This window comes from Syngnathoides biaculeatus, chromosome 17 (assembly GCF_019802595.1).
Source record: "Syngnathoides biaculeatus isolate LvHL_M chromosome 17, ASM1980259v1, whole genome shotgun sequence".
NCBI classification, from domain to species: domain Eukaryota; kingdom Metazoa; phylum Chordata; class Actinopteri; order Syngnathiformes; family Syngnathidae; genus Syngnathoides; species Syngnathoides biaculeatus.
The window spans coordinates 4,079,062-4,104,943 of NC_084656.1; the positions used below are offsets into that span (position 1 = coordinate 4,079,062).

General features: G+C 42.9%; 1 protein-coding gene across 1 annotated transcript; it reads left to right on the forward strand.

Annotated features, from left to right (window-relative positions):
* The first annotated feature begins 14,969 nt into the window (after positions 1-14,969).
* On the forward strand, positions 14,970-19,243 carry LOC133490928 (protein FAM240C-like). Its single transcript, XM_061801654.1, has 3 exons — positions 14,970-15,058; positions 15,200-15,323; positions 18,995-19,243. The coding sequence occupies exons 1-3, from the start codon at positions 15,055-15,057 to the stop codon at positions 19,122-19,124; spliced, it is 258 nt and encodes an 85-aa protein (XP_061657638.1). The 5' UTR covers positions 14,970-15,054; the 3' UTR covers positions 19,125-19,243.
* The last annotated feature ends 6,639 nt before the right edge of the window (positions 19,244-25,882 follow it).

Genomic DNA, 25,882 nt, shown 5'->3' on the forward strand with positions numbered 1-25,882 from the left:
ATGATGCAAAATTCAAAAGGTAGATCCGGCTTTGTGGATTTTAAATACATAATCTATTCTATTGTCGCTAAATTGGGTACACTCTGGATTGGTTGCAATTGCAGGACACATTCCCGCCTATAGACAGTTTAGTTTTCAAATGATTTTACATACTTGTTATAAAACTCGGGAGGAAGTGGGTGTACTGGGTGAACGCCCACACAAAGCATTGGGAGAACATGCACATTGATCTGAGATTCATATCCACAATCTCAGAACTGTGGCGCAGACTTTCTACCCACTGGTGCCGTAGACCGCAACCAGTTATTATAACCCTCTTGCACCCAGCTGAGGAGAAGTGTAATCAGCTGTAAGGGTCTTTTGTCTAGAAGCGGTTATTTTTAACATCATAATCTCCAAGTAAAATGACTGTAATCCTCCTTTTGTTCGCCACCCTTTCAGGGCAAGAGAGCAGCGTTAACAAGAATAAAATGTGATTTAGACTCAAAGATCCTATTAGAACTGCCGAAAGGATTTTCATCATCAGGGTTCACAGAAGATCTCCATTGAAAGGGTCTCACCAGGGATGGATTTTCTAAACCTGAGAAATGTAGTTGGATTTCGTGAAGCATCCTGGATTCAAGAAGCCTCATGACATTTCTGAAAACCGCACAACCACTATGTCTTCCCATGACTGATGGAAAGATTTATGCCTCCCTCTGGTGGTACAGGAATGTTGTAATTGTCTTCAGATGGGGAGGTAATTTGAACAGCGGTGGATGGAGCTATATTTTTTTTGAGGGGCGGTGGTTAGAAGTGCCCAACAGAATGAATTAAAGAAGATTTGGAAGGTTCAAATCCTGGCCCCACCTGTATGGAATTTCCATGTTCTCCCCATGGCTGTGTGGGTTATCTCTGGCTGCTCCGGTTTCCTCCCACATCCCAAAACAAGCATTGATTGGGGACTCTTAATTCCCCCTTGGTGTGATTGTGAGTGTGTCTGTTGTCTGTCCCCATGTGCCCTGCGACTGGCTGGCAACCAGTTCAGGATGTACCCCTCCTCCTACCCTTTGACAGCTGGGATAGGCTCAGGCGCTCCTGCGACCCTTGTGAGGATAAGTGACTTAGAAAATGGATGGATGGATGGCCTAAATCACTCAGTAAAGTACAAGGTTATGATGGATAAATAAAAAAGAAGCTTGAAATGTTTAAAAGTTTCGCATTCCATTTAAGTTTACCACACTAGTGTGCTTGGTCATGTTGACATTGATGATCTACAGCTGTGGTTCCCAAGCTTTTCTTGCAGTGCCCCCATTTTGTAGATTATGTAGATTAAATTATATTCATCCCACCCAGCCGCCGTCACCATAAATATGCATAGGCTTGGCTTGCAAAAATCAATAATCACTGCAGTGGTAACTTTTACAGTACAAATATTATAACGACGAGTTTATCAACCCACCGAGAATAAACAAACATCTAACCTTTTTCTTTCTGCTAAAATGTAACGTCTTTTATTTCTTTTAAACATCATTTCAGTGGCTGGTGTGCTTCTGTTTCAGCATTGAATCATGTGGCTCATCACTTGTGGAACAAGCAGACTTTGTCGATGGTATTTTAAGTAACTATATCCATCCATCTGTTTTCTGAGCCGCTTATCCTCACAAGGCTCAAAGGGAGAACATGCAAATTCCATACAGGTGTGGGCAGGATTGAACCCGGGGCCTCAAAAATGTGAGAACAACACTTTACCATGCCACCATTTTGACCTTACAGAACCCAAGACATCCAAATACCCTTTTAAAATTGTAACCCCATGTGTTCTCTAGGGTTAAGTGACTACTGGAAACAATTTTTGGATAATCAGATGGTCAGTTTTATCCAACAGCTGTTGTATCAGGGTCCGTTTTATAGAGGTTCTACTGTAGTACATAAACAATCAAGAAACAATGTGAATGATATTTAACATAGAAATTAGGCAGGAATTTCATGACTGAAAAGTATTTTCCCAAGGGTTTAATGACTGTTTATTGTATATGCACTGAAATAAAGGGACTTTTCTACCACATTCTAATTTATTGAGATGCACCTCTACATTCGGTCATACTAAATTACATTGCTTCTGTCACATCAGAATTGTCTGTGCCATCCACACACAACCCCCTCCTGTCAGCTGTTTTAATCCCGGACGTGAAGTTTTGCACTCTGGTGCTGATCAGCTGTTAGGATGGATGTGACCAGGAGTCAGTGTGGTGTGTGACATGATATTAAAGTTTGTAATGCCTTCCGACTGACTGGCTGCAACCACTGGAAAAAGATTTGAAAATATGTATCTACACGCACATGCATATTTTGCAGACGCACGCACACACACACACACACACACACAAACACATTAAAAATCAGACAGTACATGCAGTGAATGTGTAGTTTAAACTGAGCAGACATATTAAAAAATACTACAAAAGACTCGTTATCCAACCTATTTTACCTGAAGAATCAAATGAGCACAACAAAGATGTAGCTGATTTAGCAACAAAAAACATACTTTTTACATAGTCAAATAAAAATTGTAGTAAAATTGTACATTTCTGACCCTTTGTAAAAATGTAATTGCCCCTTCAAACTGATAATGGGTTGTGCAACCCTTGGAAGCAATAACTGAAATGAAATATTTGTGATAATTGGTCTTTCACATCGCTCTGGAGCAATGTTGTCCCACTATTCTTTTCAGAATTATTTCAATTGACCCCTCCGTGGATATTGCGCAATCCGCGTCACTGACCAATCAGAGGCCAGAGATCTGCATAAACCAAAGCCCGTTTTTGCTCCCGCCATTTTCTCAGACAACATTGCATGGTCAAGTATAGGTTTAGTTAGCGTTTTATCGCGTATTTGGGTTATTTAACAAAAAATATGTTTAAGAGGTGTAGTCACGGACTTTGTAATAGTGACGACAGGTATCCTGAAAGGCTAGTTGGTGGAGTTCGATTCGTACCCTTTCCAAAACCGAAGACCCAGTACGAAAAATGCCTTCGATGGATCAAAGTTTGTGGAAGACCGCATCATCAACTAAATCCATTTAATATCAACCGGAACACATATGTTTGCACGAAGGTATGCCCTATATTTGATTTTCAATACATGTCTCGTATAAATGAATTCGAAGTTCTTCGCTAGCATAACACTGCTGCGTGTGAACGATTGACACACTTATTCTTTGTTGAGCGATATTTAGCAATGATCGGACTGCACAAACGTATTGATTTCTTGCTGGCTCGCGACCAGAAGCTTAACCAGACTGTGTTTGCACGAAGATATGCCTTAAATTTGATTTTTAATACACGTCTCGTAAAAATGAATGAGACGTTCTCCGCTAGCATAACACTGCTACGTGTGAACGATTGACACACTTATTCTTTGTTGAGCGATATTTAGCGATGATCGGACTGCACAAACGTATCGATTTCTTGCTGGCTCACGGCCGAAAGTTAACCAGACTGTGTTTGCACATAGATATGCCCTAAATTTGATTTTTAATACACGTCTCGTATAAATGAATGAGACGTTCTCCGCTAGCATAACATTGCTATGTGTGAACGATTGACACACTTATTCTTTGTTGAGCGATATTTAGTGATGATCGGACTGCACAAACGTATCGATTTCTTGCTGGCTCGCGGCAGAAAGTTAACCAGACTGTGTTTGCACGAAGATATGCCCTAAATTTGATTTTTAATACACGTCTCGTGTAAATGAATGAGACGTTCTCCACTAGCATAACATTGCTACGTGTGAATGATTGAATGAAATCAGAAGCATGGCGTCTCTCTCAGTTAAGAATGTATTGTATTTAGAATCTATAATATATCGTTGATTTGAATGAAATCAGAAGCATGGAGTCTGTCTCAGTTCAGAATGTATTGTATTGTATTTGCCATTTTTACCGTTTGTCTTACGTCAGCGCACGTGGCGTGACGTCACTTCAGGAGGCGTGGTTAAGTGCCCTGTACGGAGGGGTCAATTGTTTATATCCGAACTTTGAGCGAGCCACTCCACCCCCTCACCCTTTTTTTTAGCCATTCTGAGGTGGACTTGCTGGTATGTTTCAGATCGTTGTCCTGTTGTATGATCCAAGAGTGCTTGAGTTTGAGGGCACAAACTAACCGATTGGATGTTCTCTTTCAAGATTTCTGGTTCACAGTAGAATTCATTATTCCGTGAATCACAACAAGTTGTCCTGGTCCTGAGGCAGCAAAGAAGCCCAGATCATCACACTGCAACCACCATGCTTCATTGTTGGAATAACATTTTTAGCAAATGCTGTGCCATTTTTATTCGAGATGTAATGGATTGCACAACTTCCAAAATGTTCCATTTTTGACACGTCAGTTCACATAATATTTCTTCAAAAGTCTTGAGGATCATAAAGATTCTTTTAGCAAATGTGAGACGAACCTGTGTTTTCACCTGGGAACACTCCCCTGGATACCAATTTTAGCCAGTGTCTTTCTTATGGTAGAGTCATGATCACTGACCTTAACTGAGGCCAGGAAGGACTGCAGGTCTTTCAATGTTGTTAGAGGTTCTTTTATGACCTCCGAGATGAGTCATTGTTGCATTCTTGGAATAATTTTAGTTGATGGTCCACTCCTGGAATGGTTTGCCACATTTCTCAGTTTACTTCATTTGTGGAGAATGGTAATGACAGTGCTTTGCTGGAGGCCCAAAGCCTTGAAAATGGCTTTGTAGCCTTTTCCAGACTTGTCCATCCATCCATCCATCCATCCATCCATCCATCCATCCATCCATCCATCCATCCATCCATCCATCCATCCATCCATCCATCCATCCATTTTCTGAGTTGCTTATCCTCACAAGGGTCTTGCTGGAGCCAAGCTGTCATTGGGCAGGACCCAGGGTACATCCAGAACTGGTTTCCAGCCAAACCTTTTCCAGGCTCACATTTCCCAAATTTGCAGTTAGTCACAGAGACTTTCTGATTTAACAAGGGGGTGCTGTCATGGTCCTGCCATTCCAGCCCTGGCTGTGCGGGTCCCTGCACACCTGCACTGATTGGGAGGCGCACACCTGCGACTCATCTGTAGTAATTAACCCTAGTATATATATATATATATATATATAGGACCCAGAAAAATGCAGCCCGATGGGGGCACAAACCAGTGCAATCTATAGGTCGGTCCCAAGTCTGGATAAATGCAGAGGGTTGCGTCAGGAAGGGCATCTGGCGTAAAAATTGTGCCAAACAAATATGAGCGTTCATCTAAAGAATCCCATACCGGATCGGTCGTGGCCTGGGTTGACAACGCCCGCCCCCGGCACTGCTAACCTGCAGGGCGTCGGTGGAAATACAGCTAGTGTGGGTCGAAGACAAATATGAGGAGGGAACCGGATCCGTTGTCAGAAGAAAAAGAGGAATGCACAGAGCCTACAACTGAGTGTAGGGACTTTGAATGTTGGGACTATGACAAGAAAACCTCAGGAGTTGGTTGACATGATGATTAGGAGAAAGGTTGATATACTGTGCATCCAAGAGAGCAGGTGGAAAGGTAGTAAGGCTAGAAGTTTAGGAGCAGGGTTTAAATTATTCTACCACGGAGTAGATGGGAAGAGAAATGGAGTAGGGGTTATTTTAAAGGAAGAGCTGGCTAAGAATGTCTTGGAGGTGAAAAGAGTGTCAGATCGAGTGATGAGACTAAAATTTGAAATTGAGGGTGTTATGTATAATGTGGTTAGCCGCTATGCCCCACAGGTAGGATGTGACCTAGTGTTGAAAGAGAAATTCTGGAAGGAACTAGATGAAGTAGTTCTGAGCATCCCAGACAGCGAGAGAGTTGTGATTGGTGTAGATTGTAATGGGCATATTGGAAAAGGAAACAGGGGCGATGAAGAAGTGATGGGTAAGTACGGCATCCAGGAAAGGAACTTTGAGGGACAGATGGTGGTGGACTTTGCAAAAAGGATGGAGATGGCTGTAGAGAACACTTATATCCAGAAGAGGGAGGAACATATAGTGACCTACAAGAGCGGAGGTAGAAGCACGCAGGTGGATTATATTTTGTGCAGATGATGTAATCTGAAGGAGATTACTGACTATAAAGTAGTGATAGGGGAGAGTGTAGCTCAACAGCATAGGATGGTAGTATGTAGGATGATTCTGGTGGTGGGTAGGAAGATTAAGAAGACAAAGGAAGAGCAGAGAACCATGAGGTTGAAGCTGAGAAAGGAAGAATGTTGTCCGGCCTTTCGGAAAGAGGTGAGACAGGCTCTCGATGGACATCAGAAGCTCCCAGAAGACTGGACTACGACAGCCAAGGTGAGCAGAGAGACAGGCAGGAGAGTACTTGGTGTGTCTTCTGGTAGGAAAGGGGAGAAGGAGACTTGGTGGTGGAACCCCAAAATACAGGGAGTCATACAAGGAAAGAGATTAGCGAAGAAGAAGTGGGACACTGAGAGGACTGAGGAGATGCGAAAGGAGTACATCGAGATGCGACGTAGGGCAAAGGTAGAGGTGCCAAAGGCTAAACAAGAGGCATATGAAGATGTGTACACCAGGTTGGACACGAAAGGAGAAAAGGATGTATACAGGTTGGCCAGACAGAGGGATAGAGATGGGAACGATGTGCAGCAGTTCAGTGGTGATTAAGGATATTGATGAAAATGTGTTGACTGGTGCCAGTATTGTGCTAAATAGATGGAAAGAATACTTTGAGAAGTTGATGAAGAAAATGAGAGAGAAGGAAGAGTTGAAGAGGCAAATGTGAAGGACCAGGAAGTGGCAATGATTAGTAATGTGAAAGTTAGAAAAGCACTACAAAGGATGAAAAATATAAAGGCAGTTGGTCCTGATGACATACTGGTGGAGGTATGGAAGCAATTTGGAGGGATGGCTGTGGAGTTTTTGACCAACTTATTCAACAGAATAGTAGCGGGCGAAAAGATGCCTGAAGAATGGAGGAAAAGTGTTCTCGTTCCATTTTTAAGAACAAAGGCGATGTTCAGAGCTGTGGGAATTATAGAGGAATAAAGTTGATGAGCCACACAATGAAGTTAAGGGAAAGTTTAGTGGAGGCAAGACTCAGGACAGAAGTAAATATCTGCAAGCAACAGTATGGTTTCATGCCTAGAAAGAGTACCACAGATGCATTATTTGCCTTGAGGATGCTAGTTGAAAAGTACAGAGAAGGTCAGAAGGAGCGACATTGTGTCTTTGTGGATCTAGAGAAAGCCTATGACAGAGTACCAAGAGAGGAACTGTGGTTCAGCATGCGTAAGTCTGGTGTGGCAGAGAAGTATGTTAAAAGAGTACAGCACATCTATGATGGCAGCCGAACAATGGTGAGGTGTGCCTTCGGTGTGACAGAGGAATTTAAGGTTGAGGTGGGACTGCATCAGGGATCAGCTCTGAGCCCCTTCCTGTTTGCGGTGGTAATAGATAGGCTGACAGATGAGGTTAGACTGGAATCCCCTTGGATCATGATGTTCGCAGATGATATTTTGATATGCAGTGAAAGCAGGGAGCATGCAGAGGAACAATTAGAAAGATAGAGACATGCACTGGAAAGGAGAGGAATGAAGATTAGCCGAAGTAATTGTGCGTGAATGAGAAAAGTGGAGGGGGAAGAGTGAGGTTACAGGGAGAAGAGATAGCGAGGGTGGACGACTTCAAATATTTAGGGTCAACAATCCAGAGCAATGGTGAGTGTGGTAAGGAAGTGAAGAAACGGGTCCAAGCAGGTTGGAACAGCTGGCGAAGGTGTCTGGTGTGTTTTGTGACAGAAGAGTCTCTGCTCGGATGAAGGGCAAAGTTTACAAAACAGTGTTGAGGCCGCCCATGATGTACGGATTAGAGACGGTGCCACTGAAGAAACAACAGGAAGCAGAACTGGAGGTGGCAGAATGAAGATGTTGAGGTTCTCGCTCGGAGTGACCAGGTTGGATAGGATTAGAAATGAGCTCATTAGAGGGACAGCCAAAGTTGGATGTTTTGGAGACAAGATTCGAGAGAGCAGACTTCAATGGTTTGGACATGTTCAGAGGCGAGAGAGTAAGTATATTGGTAGAAGGATGCTGAGGATGGAGCTCCCAGGCAAAAGAGCAAGAGGAAGACCAAAGAGAAGTTTTATGGATGTGGTGAGGAAAGACATGAGGGCAGTTGGGGTTAGAGAGGAAGATGCAGGAGATGGGCTAAGATGGCAAAAGATGACACGCTTTGGCGACCCCTAACGGGACAAGCCGAAAGGAAAAGAAGAAGAAGAAGAAGACTCCCGCGACCCTCATGAGGATAGGCGGCTCATAAAATGGATGGATGAATGGATGGATGGCTGTATGATTTCAGTGTGACAGCATTGACTGACGTCAGATCAATTGGGGTGTGGGCTTGCTCGTGACAGAATGAACAGGCCATACATGGACCCAGCGGACTCTGACCCGATAAACGCTGAACTTCAAACTCAGTGGGATGAAGAATTTGTGTCCCCTCAAACGCAGCAGGTTGAAGAATTTGCTGCCTTCCGCCTTTATTTCAAGGATCAATCGGAGTGGAGGAATTCCACGATGAATCATTTGGCCTCGCTGGTTGCAATTCTCATAGACTGGGCTGAGAAGAGGGGATTAATCGACCGCCTCTTGTTTTCGTTCCGAGGACGCCCGGCACGTGGCATTTATCTCTCATGATTCGCCGACACAAGGTCCACACCAACCAAGCTTCGCTCATGTGCTCCAACTGCGACGTTCAATCCATGGCCGTCTACTGCTCATGCTTCAGCGACACCCAACCCATGGACACCGCTGTGCTCTCCGGTAGCAGCGTGTGATGTACGGCCTCTCGTTTCTGTTTCGCCGGCTTCGGAACAGCAGCTGCTCCCTCTCTCTTGCTTCAGTGGCGGTGCCCAGCTTTCAGCATTCACCACGTGCTCTTGTTATGGCAGCCCTAGGCGTGTGCAGTCTACTACGTGCTCATGTCTCATCGGCACCCGACCCGCAATGTCAGTCCCGTGATCTTGGTCCGGTGGCGCTCAGCCATTGCCCCCCGCCAATTACTCGTGTCTCACCGGTGTCTGACCCCGACGTCCACCATGTACTCTTGTTTCTGCGGTGCCTGACCCATGCTGTCCACCACTCATTCATCTTTCGGTGGTGTTTGACCAGCAGTTAACTCCTGCTCATGTCTCGGTGGAGCCGGACATCTAGCCGTCTCTTGCTCATGCCTCAGTGGAGCACGATTCCCAGCCGCCTCTCCCCAATGCCTCGGGAGAGCCCGAGTCCCAGCCACCTCTCGCTTAACCCTTGGCAGAGCCTGGGGCTCAGCCGCCACTTGGTTATGCTTTGGCGGAGTCTGAGCCCCAGCCGCCTCTCGCTTATGCCTCGGGTGAGCCTGAGCCCCAGCTGCCTCTCGCTTATGCCTCTGCAGAGCGACAGCCACATTTCGCTTGTGCCTCTGCAGAGCTCAACCCACAGCCACATCTTGCTTATGCCTCTGCGGAGCCCAAGCCTAAGGGGCCTCTCGCACATGTCCCAGTGGCGCTTGACCCTGAGCTGCCTCTCACCCGCTGGCGCTGGACCTCCAGCAGCAGTAGCAGCCGGAGCCCCCACCGCCTCTCGACGGTACTCGACCAGCAGTAAAATGCTCGATAGGACTCCTTCTTCACCTTAATGTAATCCGTCACCATTGGTGTCCACTAATGGGTTTGGGGATTGCGACCATGACAGGCAACAGGTACCCTACAGCCAGAGCTGCAGTCTGCCACCTCAACTTCGGAGGCGGATAACATTGTCCATTCAGACTCAGTTTCCCCAGGAATCCCCGAACATGCGCAAAGTTCTTTCGGAAGTGCGATTTGAAACTCTTTCTGACAGAGGTATCCACCAGACATTCTCAGCAGACCCTCACAATATGTTTGAGCCTGCCACATCGGATCGACATCATACCCTACCATCAACTAACCACCAGGTGGTGATCAGTTGACAGCTCCCCCTCTCTCTTCACCAGTGTGTCCAAGACATGTGATTGCAAGCCCGATAACACAATTACGAAGTTTATCATCAAACTGCGACATAGGGTGTCCTGGTGTCAAGTGCACATGTGGACACCCTTATGCTTGAACATGGTGTTTGATATGGACAATCCATGATGAGCACAGAAGTCCAGTAACAGAACACCGCTCTGTTTGTGATTGCGTGGAAGTGGGGCATCCTTCCCTATCAAGCTTTTCCAGGTTTCGTTGTCATTGCCCCTCAGCATAATGATGGAGTCCTCCATCACTCTCTCTAAAAACTCCCAAAAGGGGGGGGGGGGTCGGGTGTTCTCTGAACGATTGCATAGGCATAAACAGCAGTCAGGACCTGTCCTCCAACCTCACAACCCCCGGGGTGAACCCAAACATACAAGCGCCGAGTCGGGGGGGAATATGTGTATCCACACCTACTCAGGGGCTATCACCATGGACAACTTTAAAGTGAGAGTGAGTCCAATCCCACTTAAGAGGACTGGTCTCCAAGCCCAGAGAGAGCCTGACTATACCTTGTCTGAACTTCTCAACCTCACACACCATATCGGGCTCCTTGCATGCCAAAGAGGTGACATTCCACGTCCCTAGATTCTGTAGCCGGGTATCGGATTGCCAAGGTCCCTGTCATTGCCCACCACTCAGCTCACACGGCACCAGACCCCTATGGCCCGTCCCACAGGTGGCCAGCCCATGGGAAGGGGTTCCCACGTTAACCTTTTGAGCTGTGCCTGGCCGAGCCCCATGGGTGGAGGTCCGCCTTTGAGCCCCACCTCCAAGCCTGGTAAAAGAGAGGGGTCCTGGTGACCTTCATCTGTGCAAGGGAAACATAGAATATTTGTATTCGTCATAGGGGCCATGTTATGTCTGGCCCCTCACCCAGGACTTGTTTGCCATGGGTAACCCTACCAGGGGCGTGAAGCGCCAAACAATTTACCTCCTAGGATCATTGGGAAACACAAACGATAACGTAATGACTCAAGGAGGGGGCAGGAATGATCAAGCACTGTTTATATACGTACATTGTAAAGAATAAATACAAAACAACAAAGATAAAATTGGTGGAAGGTTTGCTGAGGATGGAGCTGCCAGGCAAAAGAGCGAGAGGAAGACCAAAGAGAAGGTTTATGGATGTGGTGACGGAAGACATGAGGGCAGTTGGGGTTACAGAGGAAGATGCAGGAGATAGGCGAAGATGGAAAAAGATGACACGCTGTGGCGACCCCTAACGGGACAAGCCGAAAGGAAAAGAAGCTATATAGGACCCAGCGGATGGTCTGTCTTTGCCAGATCGTCGCCACCCATGCTTCATTTACGCACTTCCGCACTCCTGACGCTGAATCCCCGTGTACCGACCTCCGCCTGTTTCCTGACCAACGCCGTAAGCCTGTTGCTCCTGTTTCTACCTCTTGCTCAGACTGACTCCCCGGCTTTCGACATCCTAACGAATAAAGACTTACCTCCAACTGTGAATGGTTTTCGAACAAAAGTTAATTTTCATTTCAAGTGCCAGATTTTGTTTGAGACTCCCATATGGAAGTAAATATGTGCCACCAGGATTTGAATTAAAAATGCAACTGAAAGTTTTATGTTGTAAAATTCACATAGTTATGTCAAAGTGATCACATTTTCAAGGGCTGTATTTCAGTTTAACTTTTCAATGTTAAAAAATCAGAATCTGAATCAGCTTTATTTGGCCAAGTGTCTAAAAAAAAACACCAAAGGAATTTTTCTCCGGCAGACGGTGCTGCCCTCGTATGACACAGAACAAAGAACAACAAAACAGCAAGAACAAAGAACAAGAGACATTTCTATTCATAGGAACTATTCCTTTTAAAAGTCATGCAACACGTAAAATCCTCTTTGTTTAGAACAGGTATAAGATAGGTTTATCAACATCCCACATTGTGTAAAGCTTGTGCAGAGTCCCAGTTCGGTAATAGACCAGTGCAATTACAATTGTGCAAAGGGAGCAGGTTAAAGTGACAAATCGTGCGATAGTCTACAAAATAAATTACTAATACTGTTATTGATCGGACCACCAGAACGTGATTGTCCCAACAATGACAACAGGCAGAAAATAGTAAATTTGCTGATTAAGAATGTAATGACTTAATTGCCAGAGGGAAAAAATGTTTTAATGACTGCTAGTTTTGACTTGCATTGATCTGTAGCGCTTTCCTGACGGAAGGAGCTGCAAGAGCTGGTGGCCAGGATGTGGAGGATCCAAAAGAATCCGGCCTGCTCTGGACCTAGTTCGCGTTACGTGTCAGTCCTCAATAGTGGGTAGAGTGGTGTCAATAATCCATTCATCTGATTTGATTGTTCGTTGCAGTCGGAGTTTGTCCTTTTTTGTGGCGGCTCCAAACCAGACTATGATGGAGATACACAGTACTGACTGGATGACCGCTGTGTAGAACTGTCTCAGCCCTTGTGAGAGGCCGTGCTTCCTCAGAAGTCGCAAGAAGTACGTCCTTTTTAGGATGGAAATTCGACATATATGTGACGTCACATACTAAGAAAGCGTAACTGGATTGGCTGGGTGTTGGGTTCTGACCTGAAGTAACCCTACCTTCTTAACACTGAATTTAGACAGTGAATTTCAGACAGCGAATTGCAGCAAGTTGAATTTCAGACAGCGAATTGTACCCAGTTGAATCTCAGGAGACTGAAAATATTGTTTGGATTTTAAAGGTTGAATTTTTTTTATATGGCGAATTTGTTAACATTGAAAAGTTAAGCTGAAATACAGCTATTGAAAATGTGATCACTTTGAAATAACAAAGTACATTTTCCGACATAACATTTTCAGTGGGATTTTTAATTCAAATCCTGGTGACACATATTTACTTCCTTATTCCCAGGACAAACATACATGAACATACTGAATTACTGTACTATATTTTATCCTGGGAAATAAAAGTTGCATTTGGTAACCTATACTGTATGGCCGCTATTATGTTAATATGCTTGAGTTGCATTCAGAACACTCTGTAAATGGGAGTAAATGTATTCCTTTTTCAGAAAAAATATTATAATGGTGTCATTACCTGACCAAGTGCTTTAATTAACTCTACGATCGCACTGTAAAACAATAAAATTTATTTTAGTTTGTTATATAATGGTGGAACGGTGGCGCAGCTGCAGACTGTTGATCTCACAGTTCTAAGGACACGGGTTCAAATCCCAGCCCTGCCTGTGTGGAGTTCCCATGTTCTCCCTCTGCCTGCATGGGTTTTCTCCAGGAACTCCAGTTTCCTCCCACATCCCAAAAACATGGATTATTTGGACACTCTAAATCAGGGGTTACTAACGCGGTGTTCGCGGGCGAATGGTAGCCCCCGAGGACCATATAAGGTGCCCGCGAGGTATGTTCTAAAAATACCATAGCCCACAAATTGTTACTATTATTTGTGCTTTAAATTTTGAATCTGACTTGCTTACGTGAATTACAATTTTAAAATATCATTAATGTCACTACATGTTACTACAATAAATTAAAAAAAATATATTTTTTATGTAACTGTAATGAACTAAGTCTGAAATTGAAACCGGTCACGTAGCCCTTCATACGATCAGTGGTCACGAAGTAACACTCAGCCTCAAAAAGGTTGCTGAGCCCTGCTCTAAATTGCCCCCCAGTGTGATTGTGAGTGCGACTGTTGTTCATCTCTATGTGCCCTGCGATTGGCTGGCAACCAGTTCAGGATGTACTGTTCTGCCCGATGACAGCTGGGATAGGTTCCAAAAGTCGCACGACCCTCGTGAGAATAAGCGGCTCAGACAATGGATGGATAGATTGTTATATGACGAGATAAGAAAAAATATTTTGTTGATATACACGTAGTCAACCGTAGCCACTGGGAATACAAAGTGATGTCCTTTCCCCATCAATCCCTTTGTTGAGTATTTCATTTGTACATTCAGGACAAAAGTCCAGTTATTGTTTTAATTCCATATTTTAGACAATCCAATTAAAGAAACACATTTTCCTTATGTTTTTTGAGATTGTAGGGTGAAAGGTGCAGCTGGCTATTAGTGTTGGGTGTCAACAATGGGAAAATAAAAAGCCAGTATTTTGGGTATACAGTCCGTCAGCAACATGCAGTAGAAAGAAAAAGAATTCTGAACTTGTTAATTTTTGGAATCGTGAATTTAGTTACAAATTTTGAATTATTATGAACTGAACTAGTTCTTTTTAAACTATGAACTTGTTTGCATAGAAAATGATCTTTCCCAACAATGTGTGTTATATCCATCCATCCATCCATTTTCTTCGCCGCTTATCCTCACGAGGGTCACGGGTGGAGGGAGTGCTGGAGCCTGTCCCAGCTGCCAACGGGTAGGAGGTGGGGTACACCCTGAACTGGTTGCCAGCCAATTGCAGGCCACATTGAGACAAACAGCCACACTCAAAATCACACCTAGGCGCAATTTAGTGTCCAAATAATGTTTCATGTTTTTGGGTATGTGGGAGGAAACCAGACTGTCCAGAGGAAACCCACTCAGACACGGGGAGAACATGCAAACTCCACACAGGTAGGGCCGGGATTGAACCGGGGACCTCAGAACTGTGAGGCCAAGGATTTCCATCTGAGCCACCGTGGCACCGCAATTACCCATGCATGCAATATTCTTTATTTCCATTAAAATGGTGTTCTTTGGAGATTAAATGCCAGCACTACTAAATTGTTCATCATGTACATCTCCAAAGCTTCACTGGCATTAATGAAATTGATGCAACATTACTCTTTAAAAAAAAAAATAGGAGAAAGATATTTCTGTGAATATGTTTAATTAAACTGTATGACATGATGAGAAAACAACAATAGCAACAATAGAACCTGTCCAGGGCTTGTGGAGGCTGACATGAGAGAGTCTGACAGAATGGTGAGGAAAAGGGGAGGAGTTAAAAGAGCAGATAAAAAGACAAGAATAGAGAAGCTGACTTGAGTCAGAAAAAAAGAATAGAAATGGATGCAAGAGGAAGATGAATAAAGAAGAATAATGAGAACAGAGCTGTAACGTCGTGTGGATAAAGGAAAGCATGAGTAAGTAATTTAACAGAAGCCAGTTCTGAATCTTAAAGGCTATAAATGTGACTCATAACATGTATTAAAATGAGCAATGAGATTACGAAGAGACGGAAAGCAATATCTTCACGAAACCTACGTTTATATGCTGTTGCCAAGTGACGAACCTGGCTCGGATTCATGACAAACAGAAACTGAAGTTCTTCTGGGAGCAGAGAATCAACAGGCACAGCCAGCAAATGGTCGAGGAAGAAAGCCGCAGGAAGAGCAGTGCGCTAACAAGGTCAACACCACTTTATCAAGTCATGCTCGTTGAAAATGGTTTGATTTCAGGAATATCACAAACTTGTCCAGGATGGATAATTGGAAGGATTTAAGAAGATCCAACAGAAGAGCTGTGTCCAAAAATATGTCTCTAAGAAAATTAGTAAACGGGTTGGTGGGGTATTGATTTAGCCTTTGGCGGCGATGTGGCGCAGCTGTAAAGTGTTGGCCTCAGAGTTCTGTGTAGAGTTTACAAGTTCTCCCCGTGCTTGCATGGCTTTTCTCTGGGCACTCCGGTTTCCTCCCACATCCCCAAAAACATGCAACATTAATTGGACACTAAATTGGCCCGAGGTGTGATTGTGAGTGTGGCTGTTTTTCTTTGTGTGCCCTGCGATTGGTTGGCGACCAGTTCAGTGTGTACCTCGCCTCTTGCTCGATGACAGCTGAGATAGGCTCCAGCACCCCCTGCGACCCTTGTGAGGATAACCGGCTCAGAAAATGGCTGGATGGCTTTAGCATTATGACCGCATATGGTGGTGTTAAGGTCACATTACACTGAGACGATTTTCCAATAATTTGGCTTTTAGTTTGGCTGTTTATTTTGCTACAGCGTTGGGAAAAAAAGGAGGGGCAAATCCTATAAAAAGTCTGATGATGATAATGACTCTGTTACATATACAAATAGACACTAATCATATGTAATACAAGAACCATAGTATATCAAAGAAAAACTCTTATATGAAGATTATCATGGTCACATTGGAGTGCTAGGAAAATTTAAAACTAAATGAAAAAAATTCCATCACTGCCTCAAACTGGATTATTTACCTGAAAAACTGAATCGAGATATTGGAAAATGGTAATTCAGTATACACCTCTAATAAAGGATCATTTATGTATTTATTTTGGATCTTTAACTTGGAAAACTATGGAACAATGGAAAGAAGTGGTTGATGGGTGTATTCATAAATATATCTGCATTGCTCCAGAATAACAGTCATTCATCACATGAAGTACTTTTGATGCCAGCAATCAATAGTTTTCTTCCAATATTTCATTGGAAACGTGATGTTTATCACTGTCTTTCAGAAGATTGTGTGGTATTAGTTTTAGGAAGATATACAGGCTGAAATAGCCATAAATTGTCTTTGTGACATTTACGGCTTGTCTGTCTGTCACCACATAGTAGCCTGGGAATGTTGATTAGGGGCGCCCAGCGGTAGGTTTGAATCCCCAGATCAGTGTGAATATCCAAGGACAGATGCGTAGTATGATAAAGATTAAGTGAGACGCGATGGTGCATGATGACAGATCTTCACTGACAGGCAGACACAACAATATGGGTCTAGATACCAGTACAACACTGACTTGAGCCCTTTTTTTTTCTAAACTTAATTATGCCTGACAGCGGTAACCTCAGATCAAGTTGCAGTAGACGCTTGCACAATTAATCTAACACCGATCCCAGGAGGTACGGTCCCAGGGAATATTTTAGCCTTATTCAAGCAGCAATTCTTCTCCTCAGAAACAATGAACATAGATTTCCGTCAGCAAAAAATTTGTGTTAAAAAAAAAAACTGTGTAAAAACATTGACCAGAGATTCTCGACACAATTTATGTACACTTGTACAACATACATTATCAAAAAGTAATGAACATAATAATAATTATTATCATGATAATAATTCTATAGTTTTTTTCAGAAATTTTCATAGATATAAATACTGAAGGTTTATTCAAAATAACGTTCGCTAAGGCCTATCCTTGCCCTGTCTGTCTCCATGTGCACTGCGATTGGCTGGCAACCAGTTCAGGGTGGACGCCCCCTCCTGCCCGATGACAACTGGGATTGGCTCCAGCACTCCCGCGACCCCCATGAGCATCAGCGGCTCAGGAAATGGATGGATGAATGAGATGCAGATTTAAATGTAGTGCATAGATAGAGATTGAGTGGTTATTGTTGAATCTGCAATGAACAGTGACACCTTCAAAGTGTGAAGAAATGCACATTTCCACAATCGCCACACTATTTTATTTTCCTTTATAAAAAGAGATTTTCTTGTCTAATTTTTAAACGTACACATTAATGATACAGTTTTAAGGGTGCAAATCATTGTGGGTAATCCAGATATGCGCTGCGATAAATTGGTCATGGAGATTAAGGACTGTTCTACTGACAGATTTACAATACTTTTCTTTGATAATATTTACAATAAAAAGCGAAAACATGCAACTTCATTGTAGTCTGTAGATTGTGACCTGGTTGAACATGCTGCACAGCTGATGTTGCCCAAATAAGTGCAATCACCCGCAACTTTGCTAATTAAACAGTTGCATTCTATCTATCTATCTATCTATCTATCTATCTATCTATCTATCTATCTATCTGTCTGTCTGTCTGTCTGTCTGTCTGTCTGTCTATCTATCTATCTATCTATCTATCTATCTATCTTTAGAGAAGTGTACTGGGAATGGTGTGCTTCTTCATGTTTAGGAATTTACTATAGTGTGTTGTTATGTTAATTCTGCACTAATTTGCTCCTTTAACATTAATATTTAAGTATTCATGTTGACGCAACTGAAACTTACCAAGTAATGGCTACAGTTAAGCAAATGCTTTTTTTTTGTAGTGAGTGAGATTTTTGCCACTTGGCAGCTGCTGTTCAAAGAATTGCCATAACAAAACTAACACCAGATTTTGATGCACTGGCAAAAAAAAAAAAAAAAAAAAAGTGGTCAATAATACAACACCATATAACAAGTATTTCTAACTATTAACACTACATCACCTTTTTCCATGTGCACCCATCTCCAGCATCTTCCTCTCTCACCCTAACTACTCATGTCTTCCCTCACAACATCCATCAACCGTCTCCTTGGTCTTCCTCTTACTCTCTTGCCAGCTCCATCCTCATCACACTTCTACCAGTACACTCACTATATCTCCTCGAGACTTATCCAAACCATCTAAGTCTGCTCTCTCCAACTTTGACTCCAAAACATCTAACATGGGCTGTCCCTCTGTTGAGCTCATTTATAATCCTATTCAACCTGCTCACTCCGAGAGAGAACCTCTACATCTTCATTGTTTGTATGTACCCTGCGATTGACTGGCAACCAGTTCAGGATGTACCCGAAGATAGCAGGAATAGGCTCCAACATTCCCACGACCCTTGTGAGGAAAAGCAGCTCAGATATTGAATGAATGGATGGATGGATGGATGGATGGATGGATGGATGGATGGGCCCAAAGCAAAGCACTTTTACATGGATGCCTCAATTACAACAAATAAATAATGATGATGGGGTATGCTGCCATGGTAGGGAAGGAAACTGTTCAGTCGCACAAGTGATGACTGCACATCGAGCAAGTTCATCTTTGACATCTTGCTAAAGGGTACTTGATGCTTATTTACATGCATGTCAATAACCCCCCAAAACTGTCAGTAAATAAAATATCCAGAGTTTTTGTCTTTTTCAACGGTTTTCCAGCCAGCAATGAGGTTTTCCATAGAACCAAATGAAATCTCTGTAGTATATGTAGTGTGTATAACACATAAATGGCTATTTCATCTCCCACCACTGCCCATTTAAAATTGTTTCGTGTCACCATATTAACAGAATATTACTGGCAAGTATTGTAGATTCTGTGTTAAACTGGCCTCTTTTCCACTATCTCTTCTGTAGGCTGAGGGGGCAGTGGTTAGTCAAGTTGGATCAGAGGAACAAGCACCAACAGGGATTCTTTGAGGAGAGAACCAGGCGATCTCAGAAGGCACAGCAGCGGTCCATAGAGATTGATATTCCTTCCCCATGATGTTGCGAAATTTAGATGCAACAAATGTGCCCCAAGCCAGCCTTGAAATGGAGAAGGCTTTGATTAGAAAAAAAAGGAAGCATAATTACCTGTGTAATTCATTGAAAACATCCAGGTCACACACGTTGAACATTCTACATTAAATGGTTATTAGATTTTTAGTCATTATTGGACTGTTTAGTTTGAACACTTTATTGGTCATGAATTTGTAGTACACACATTTGTTGCGATGAAAACCATGTTGATGTCAAGGAAAGATTAAATAAAACCTCTGACATTTTGTACCAAGTTAACATTTTTATGTGTTACAGAGAATATTCTGCATTCTTTATGTTAATAGTTCCAGGCCATGAGTGAATGAGTTAGTACTTAAAATACTTGAAAAAAAAAGTTCAAACCCCAATTTAAATGAAATTGGGTCATTGTGTAAAACGTAATAAGAAAATTCAGTTGTATACATTTCAAAAGCAAAATATTTAACGTTCAAACTGATGAATCTTATTGTTTTGTTGCATAGATTTTCTCATTTTGAATTTGATGGCTGAAAAATTTGCCAAAACAGCGGGCTAAGTAGGAAGTAAAACTAAACTAAATATTGCAGCAATGATTTTAAAAATACACCGGAAAATTGAAACGAAATGCAGTTATTTGAAAAATAATGGATACTTGCTTGAAATCAGCTCACGTACAACATTTTATTGTGGGTGACCAGACAAAAACCGACACAGATTGCTGTAGCTGTACATAAAATGTTCAAATAAAAAAAGCTTGAATAAAAGTGTTGTGTCACTTCTTGATGCTTTATTGTACATAATTCAGTGCTTGGTGAGAAAAACTATACAGGAATTTACAGTTTATTTTCATATGTCATATATGATCCAACTGTTCCCATTGACTGCATATGTAAATGTTACGTATGAACAAATACTTTAGTCATATTCTGGTTATGTCCTTGACTGCAATAACCTCATGCAAGTTCTGTACCGTTCCCCAATTGACTACCCGTGATTTATCTATGACATTCAAACTATAATCTTCAAGAATCCATCCATCCATTTTCTACCGGTTCTCCGGGTCGTGTCGCGGAGAAAGTAGCTTCAGCAGGGATACCCAGATTTCCTGTTCCCCAGCCACATCTTCCAGCTCTTCAAGGCGTTCCCAAGGCAGCCGGGAGACAGAGTCTCTCCAGCGTGTCCCGGGTCGTCCCCAGGGACACTTTCCAGTGGGACATGCCCAGACCACTTCACCAGGGAGGTGTCCGGTAGGCATCCAAATCAGATGTCCCAGTCACCTCATCTGGCTCCCCTCAATGCGGAGGAGCAGTGGCTGGACACTGAGCCCTTCCCAGATGACCGGGCTTCTCACCCTATCTTTAAGGGAGAAGCCGGACACCCTGTGGAGGAAACTCATTTCGGCCACGGATGATGTTCTTTCTGTTTAAATTGAGAGCTTCGCAGTTTGACTTAGCAACGGACCGATACAAAGTCCGCATCACTGCAGACACTGCACCGATCCGTCTGTCGATCTCCCCCTCCATTCTCCCCTCACTCCTGAACAAGACGCGAAGATACTTGAACCCCTCTACTTGGGGCAGGATCTCATCCCCGACCCGAAGTTGGCACACCACCCTTTTCCGACTGAGAACCATGGTCTCAGATTTGGAGGTGCTGATTCTCATCCCTGATGGTTCACACTCAGCTATGAAGCACTCCAGTGCGAGTTGGAGATCACGGCTTCTTGAAGGAAATAGAACGACATTATCCGCAAAGAGCAGAGATGCGATGCTGAGGCCACCAAACCGGAGACACTTTATGCCTCGGCTTCGCTTCGAGATTCTGTCTATAAACGTTATGAACAAAATCGGTGACAAAGGGCAACCTTGGCGGAGTCCAACTCTCACCTGAAACAAATCCGACTTATTGCCGGCAATGTGGCTCAAACTCTGACAGCGGTAGTACGGGGACCGAACACCTCGTATCAGGGGTTTCGGTACCCCATACTCCCGAAGAACCCACCACTGGACTCTCCGAGGGACACGGTCAAAAGCCTTTTCCCATGCACCTTCGAGGACCCTCCCAAGGGTGTAAAGCTGTTCCACGGTCCAATGACCAGGATGAAAACCACATTGCTCCTCCTGAATCCGAGATTCGACTTACCAACGGACCCTCCTCTCCAGTACCCCTGAATAGACCTTACCAGGGAGGCTGAGGAGTGTGATCCCCCATTAGTTGGAACACACCCTTCGGTCCACCACAGCAGTCTGCCAATCCTGAGGCACTGTCCCCGATGTTGAAGAGATGGACAGCACCACAACATCCCTGGGGCCCTGCTAACAAGGAGCTTTTTAACCACCTCGGTGACCTCAACCCCAGAGATAGAAGAGCCTGCACCCAGACTTCCTTATGGGAAGGCGGGTTGGTGGAATTGAAGAGGTCATCGAAATATTCTCCCCACCGACTCACAACATCCTGAGTTGAGGTCAGCTGTGCCCCATCCCCACTATAGACAGTGTTGACGGTGTACTCCTTCCCCCTATTGAGACTCTGGACAGTGGACCAGAATTTCCTCCAAACCATCTCTAAGTTGTTCTCCATGGCCTCACTGAACTCCTCCCACCCCCCGGGTTTTTGCCTCAGTGCCCACCGACGCTGCATTCTGCTTGGCAAGCCGGTATCTATCAGCCTCCCTGGGAGTTCCACATGATCAAGAATATTACACAGAAAGTAACTGGACTTTGAGTGAACAATTTTTAATACTTGTTTCGGGGGCAAGTGCACTACAAGGACACTGTACTTCCACGTATAAAAATGTCCGGTAGAATTTCAGGCTTCATCCGAATACTGTGGAATCAACACAGATCAACACAGATCTGCTCAATTCAAAAATAGCAGATGTCAGTTAGACAACTCTCATTATTCGGTTTCCCTGGCAACTTGCTGTTCCACACAATATTAACAGGAAATTGACCAGTAAAACAAAAGCTATGGTTCTACAGACACACAATCTGGAAATAATTCTGAAAACAGTTGTCTTTTCTATTTATGTTAATAACATTATTTTGTATAGGTATATATATTTACGGAATGTCATATATATATATATATGTATCATTCCCACATCCCAAAAACATGCAACATTAATTGGACACTCTAAATTGCCCTTACAGTGAAGAAAATAAGTATATGAACACCCTGCTATATTGCAATTTCTTCCACTTAGAAATCATGGAGGCGTCTGAAATTTTCATTGTAGGTGCATGTCCACTGTGAGAAAGATAATCTAAAAAGATAAATCCAGAAATCACAATGTATGATTTTTTGATGATTTGTGTGATACAGCTGCAAATAAGTATTTGAACACCTGTCTATCAGCTACAATTCTGACCCTCAAAGACCTCCACTCCATGTATTATCCTGAATAAGATGGACCTCTGTGAGGTCGTTAGCTGCATAAAGACACCTGTCCACCCCATGCAATCGGTCAGACTCAAACTTGTAATATGGCAAAGACGAAAGAACTGTCCTAAGACACCAGAGACAAAATTGTACAACTCCACACGGCTTGAAAGGGCCACAGAGAAATTGCCAAGCAGCTTGGTGAAAAAAGGTCCATTGTTGGAGCAATCATTAGAAAATGGAAGAAGCTAAACATGACGATCAATCTCAATCGGAGTGGAGCCCCATGCAAAATATCACCTCATGGGGTCTCAATGATCCTTAGACAGGTGAGGAATCAGCCCGGGACTATCCAACAGGAATTGGTCAATGACCTGAAAAGAGCTGGGATTACCGTTTCCAAGATCTGTTAATCCATCCAGAAAAGCATTTGTGAAGACAATGTTTGTTTAAAATCAAATCAAAATCCTTTAATGTCAGTATACACAAAGAAATAAGGAGTGCTTCTTCACAAGGCGCTTCAAATAAAATAGAAGAACATCTTAGATATGAGGTAAATAACAGATGAAAAAAATAATTACAATCAAGGCACAGTTATTGATAAAAGCCTGCATATATATTTTTAAATTATTAAAACATTCTCTCATCCAAACTAAAGAAGAAACACCAATAAATTAATTAGCAAGATCAAGATTTGCAGTCACTGCAAAAAAAGAAAAAGAAAAACGATCTACTGACTTTGACCGCTAGAGTGCAGCAACACACAAATAAAACCACAAAGAGTAAAATTCATGTAGCCAAGTCTGTGGATCTTAGACAATTGGCCAATAATAAGCAATCTTCCCTCCATATATTATAGTGAATATTTGAAACCGTTTTCCACACAGCTGAGCTCCTTCATTAAAATAAAATGCCACATGTGGTACAGTTTCCAGGCTTTCATTTCTTTCAGCATGACAATGACCTTGTACAAAAGCCATACGTTCATAAAGTTCCTCAAGTAAAGTGTGATTTTCACATGTGGTCAACGCCATGACCTCAACTGGACCCATGATCACCTTGCATCAATGTTGGACCTCGCTTGCATTTTGTGGCAGAATAGGAACATCCCTGCAGCAAAAGGTTGAAAAATGCCGTGTAAAGTGCTGTTACAGCAGTCGACAAATAATACCAAAGAATGAGAATCAGAAAAGGTTGGGTTATCCAGAGTTTGATATACCTTTCTTTCTCCGACAAAGCTAAAACTCGAACACATATTAAAAGCAGCATTTTCTAATTACAACCACATAATTTTGAAGTCCCTGATACTCAATGTTAAAGTGTATTATTTATTATATTAAACTAACAAACATTGGCTCTACAAATAATGTATTTAGGTTGTTCATAAAAAAAAACTGATGCTCTCTTTCATGATGTGGTGGAAGTATCTCACTTGCTGAAAAAGGAAGATGCTCCTTCTGAGCAGCAGCAGGATTTAAGGGAATTTCTGAATAGATGATCTAAATATGATCACTCATTAACTGGCACTTCCCAATGAGTTCAAATGTGATAGCCGTCCTGTTATGCTGAGGTGGTATTCTGGCATTTGAAATCTTTCAAAATTGCTGTTTCAAAATGACTGTGATTTTAATGTTGTCTGTTGAAACCGTGTTGATAGCTGCTGCACAATGTACAACGAGCTAAATCAGTAGCATTTAGTTTGCTTTTTAGTTCTGCTTCAAGAAACACATATTGTACACTGGAGTTGACTATTCTGGATGGGTCAGAAATTTTAAACAGTGGGCCTGTGTAAGTGAAGTGCATGAAAGACTCAATTTGACTTTGACATGGTATTGATACTGGAATTATGTGACTTGACAATTCTTGCTCATTTAGGGTTGAAAAGGTGCATTTTTAAAGCAAATTGTACAATTTGGATGTTTTTGAAATATTTAAAATCCTTTTTTTATTTTTTTGTGCGCAGCAACCTGACAATCCAGCTTTGTGGTACGATGCTCAGCACAGAGTCCACCTCAGGAAGCATTAATATTCCAAGTATGAAGGGAGCTCAGAATACTTTGACATTAGGATTCAAGGCTACTTACTGCCTTTCATGAAACCGGGAACATGCAAGGATACAACAGCTTTTCCCTCACTCCAAAATCTACACAAACAAGTTGGTTGCACCAACCTGATAACATTAAGTTTTTAATCAACATTGAATAATGTGTTGATTGGAAGTGCTTCTCATCCATCTATGCATTTTCCGCGTCACAAGGATCACAGGGTGTGCTTGTGCCAATGACAGCTCACCCTGGGCGAGAGACAAAGTACACTCTGAACTGGTTGCCACACAAGCGCAGGAAAGTGCTCACCACTAATGTTAATTATGTGTGCCTATTTGTTGCTTTCACTTTGTTGACACTGTTCTGACTGTTTAAAACTCTACATTAAAGTGCTTGTAAACCCACTGTTGTGTTTTTTTCCTAAATTGTTTATATATCTTTAAATGGAAGTGCTGAAAATATCTGAGACTGAGAACTATCAAATTGTGAATTGTTGAGATCCAGTGTAGACAATTTTTCACCTTCTCAGTTGTCCAGAATTTTTCGGGTGAGGCTAAAACAGGGACAAGGTGACGCAAGCAGCAAACAGTATGAATCGTCCTTCCCACATTATATAAATACAGAGCTCTGCTCGTAGATCGGCATCGGGTCTATTCAATACTACACAGCTGGGCTCCACACAATAGAGAGGTCAAGTGTCATGCCTATAAACATTCTACAATAGATATTATAATGAAACATACATGTAACATTATTCACTTCAATGTCCATATGAAAAAATAAATATGAGCGGAGAGCGCGTCATCCATGCGCAAAGTTGCGGAATTCTCATTGGACATCCAAATGGTAGCCATATTGCCTTCATCTTCTGTCCGTGACGTCACACCGCCACATTCACCATTGAAAACTCGCTGTGCCACCCACTAGGGGAGAGGAACAACAGAGATATTCAGATTTTTCCGACTCCCCTTCTAACACGGAAGCTCTTTTCAAAGAAGAGAACAACTCACAACCAAGTGAAGTGACCAGGGTAATATTACCCTATCGTTTCGAGCCATATTTAGATGATATGCAGATCACGGTCAAACCGTATGCAGCCAAAACACCTTCCGGCCTGATCCACCTCCGCGGCGGCGATGAACAACGGCACCCGCGGCCACAAGTGACGACGCCGCCGCCCATGAGCGACAACAACGGTGTGGCCAAATCGCCTCCCTGTCCGATCCACCTGCGTGGTGGAGATGAGCTACCGTGGCCAAACAAATGGACCTAGATGACCCGATGATGTGTTTAATTATGCTGCAAAAGAGATTGATAA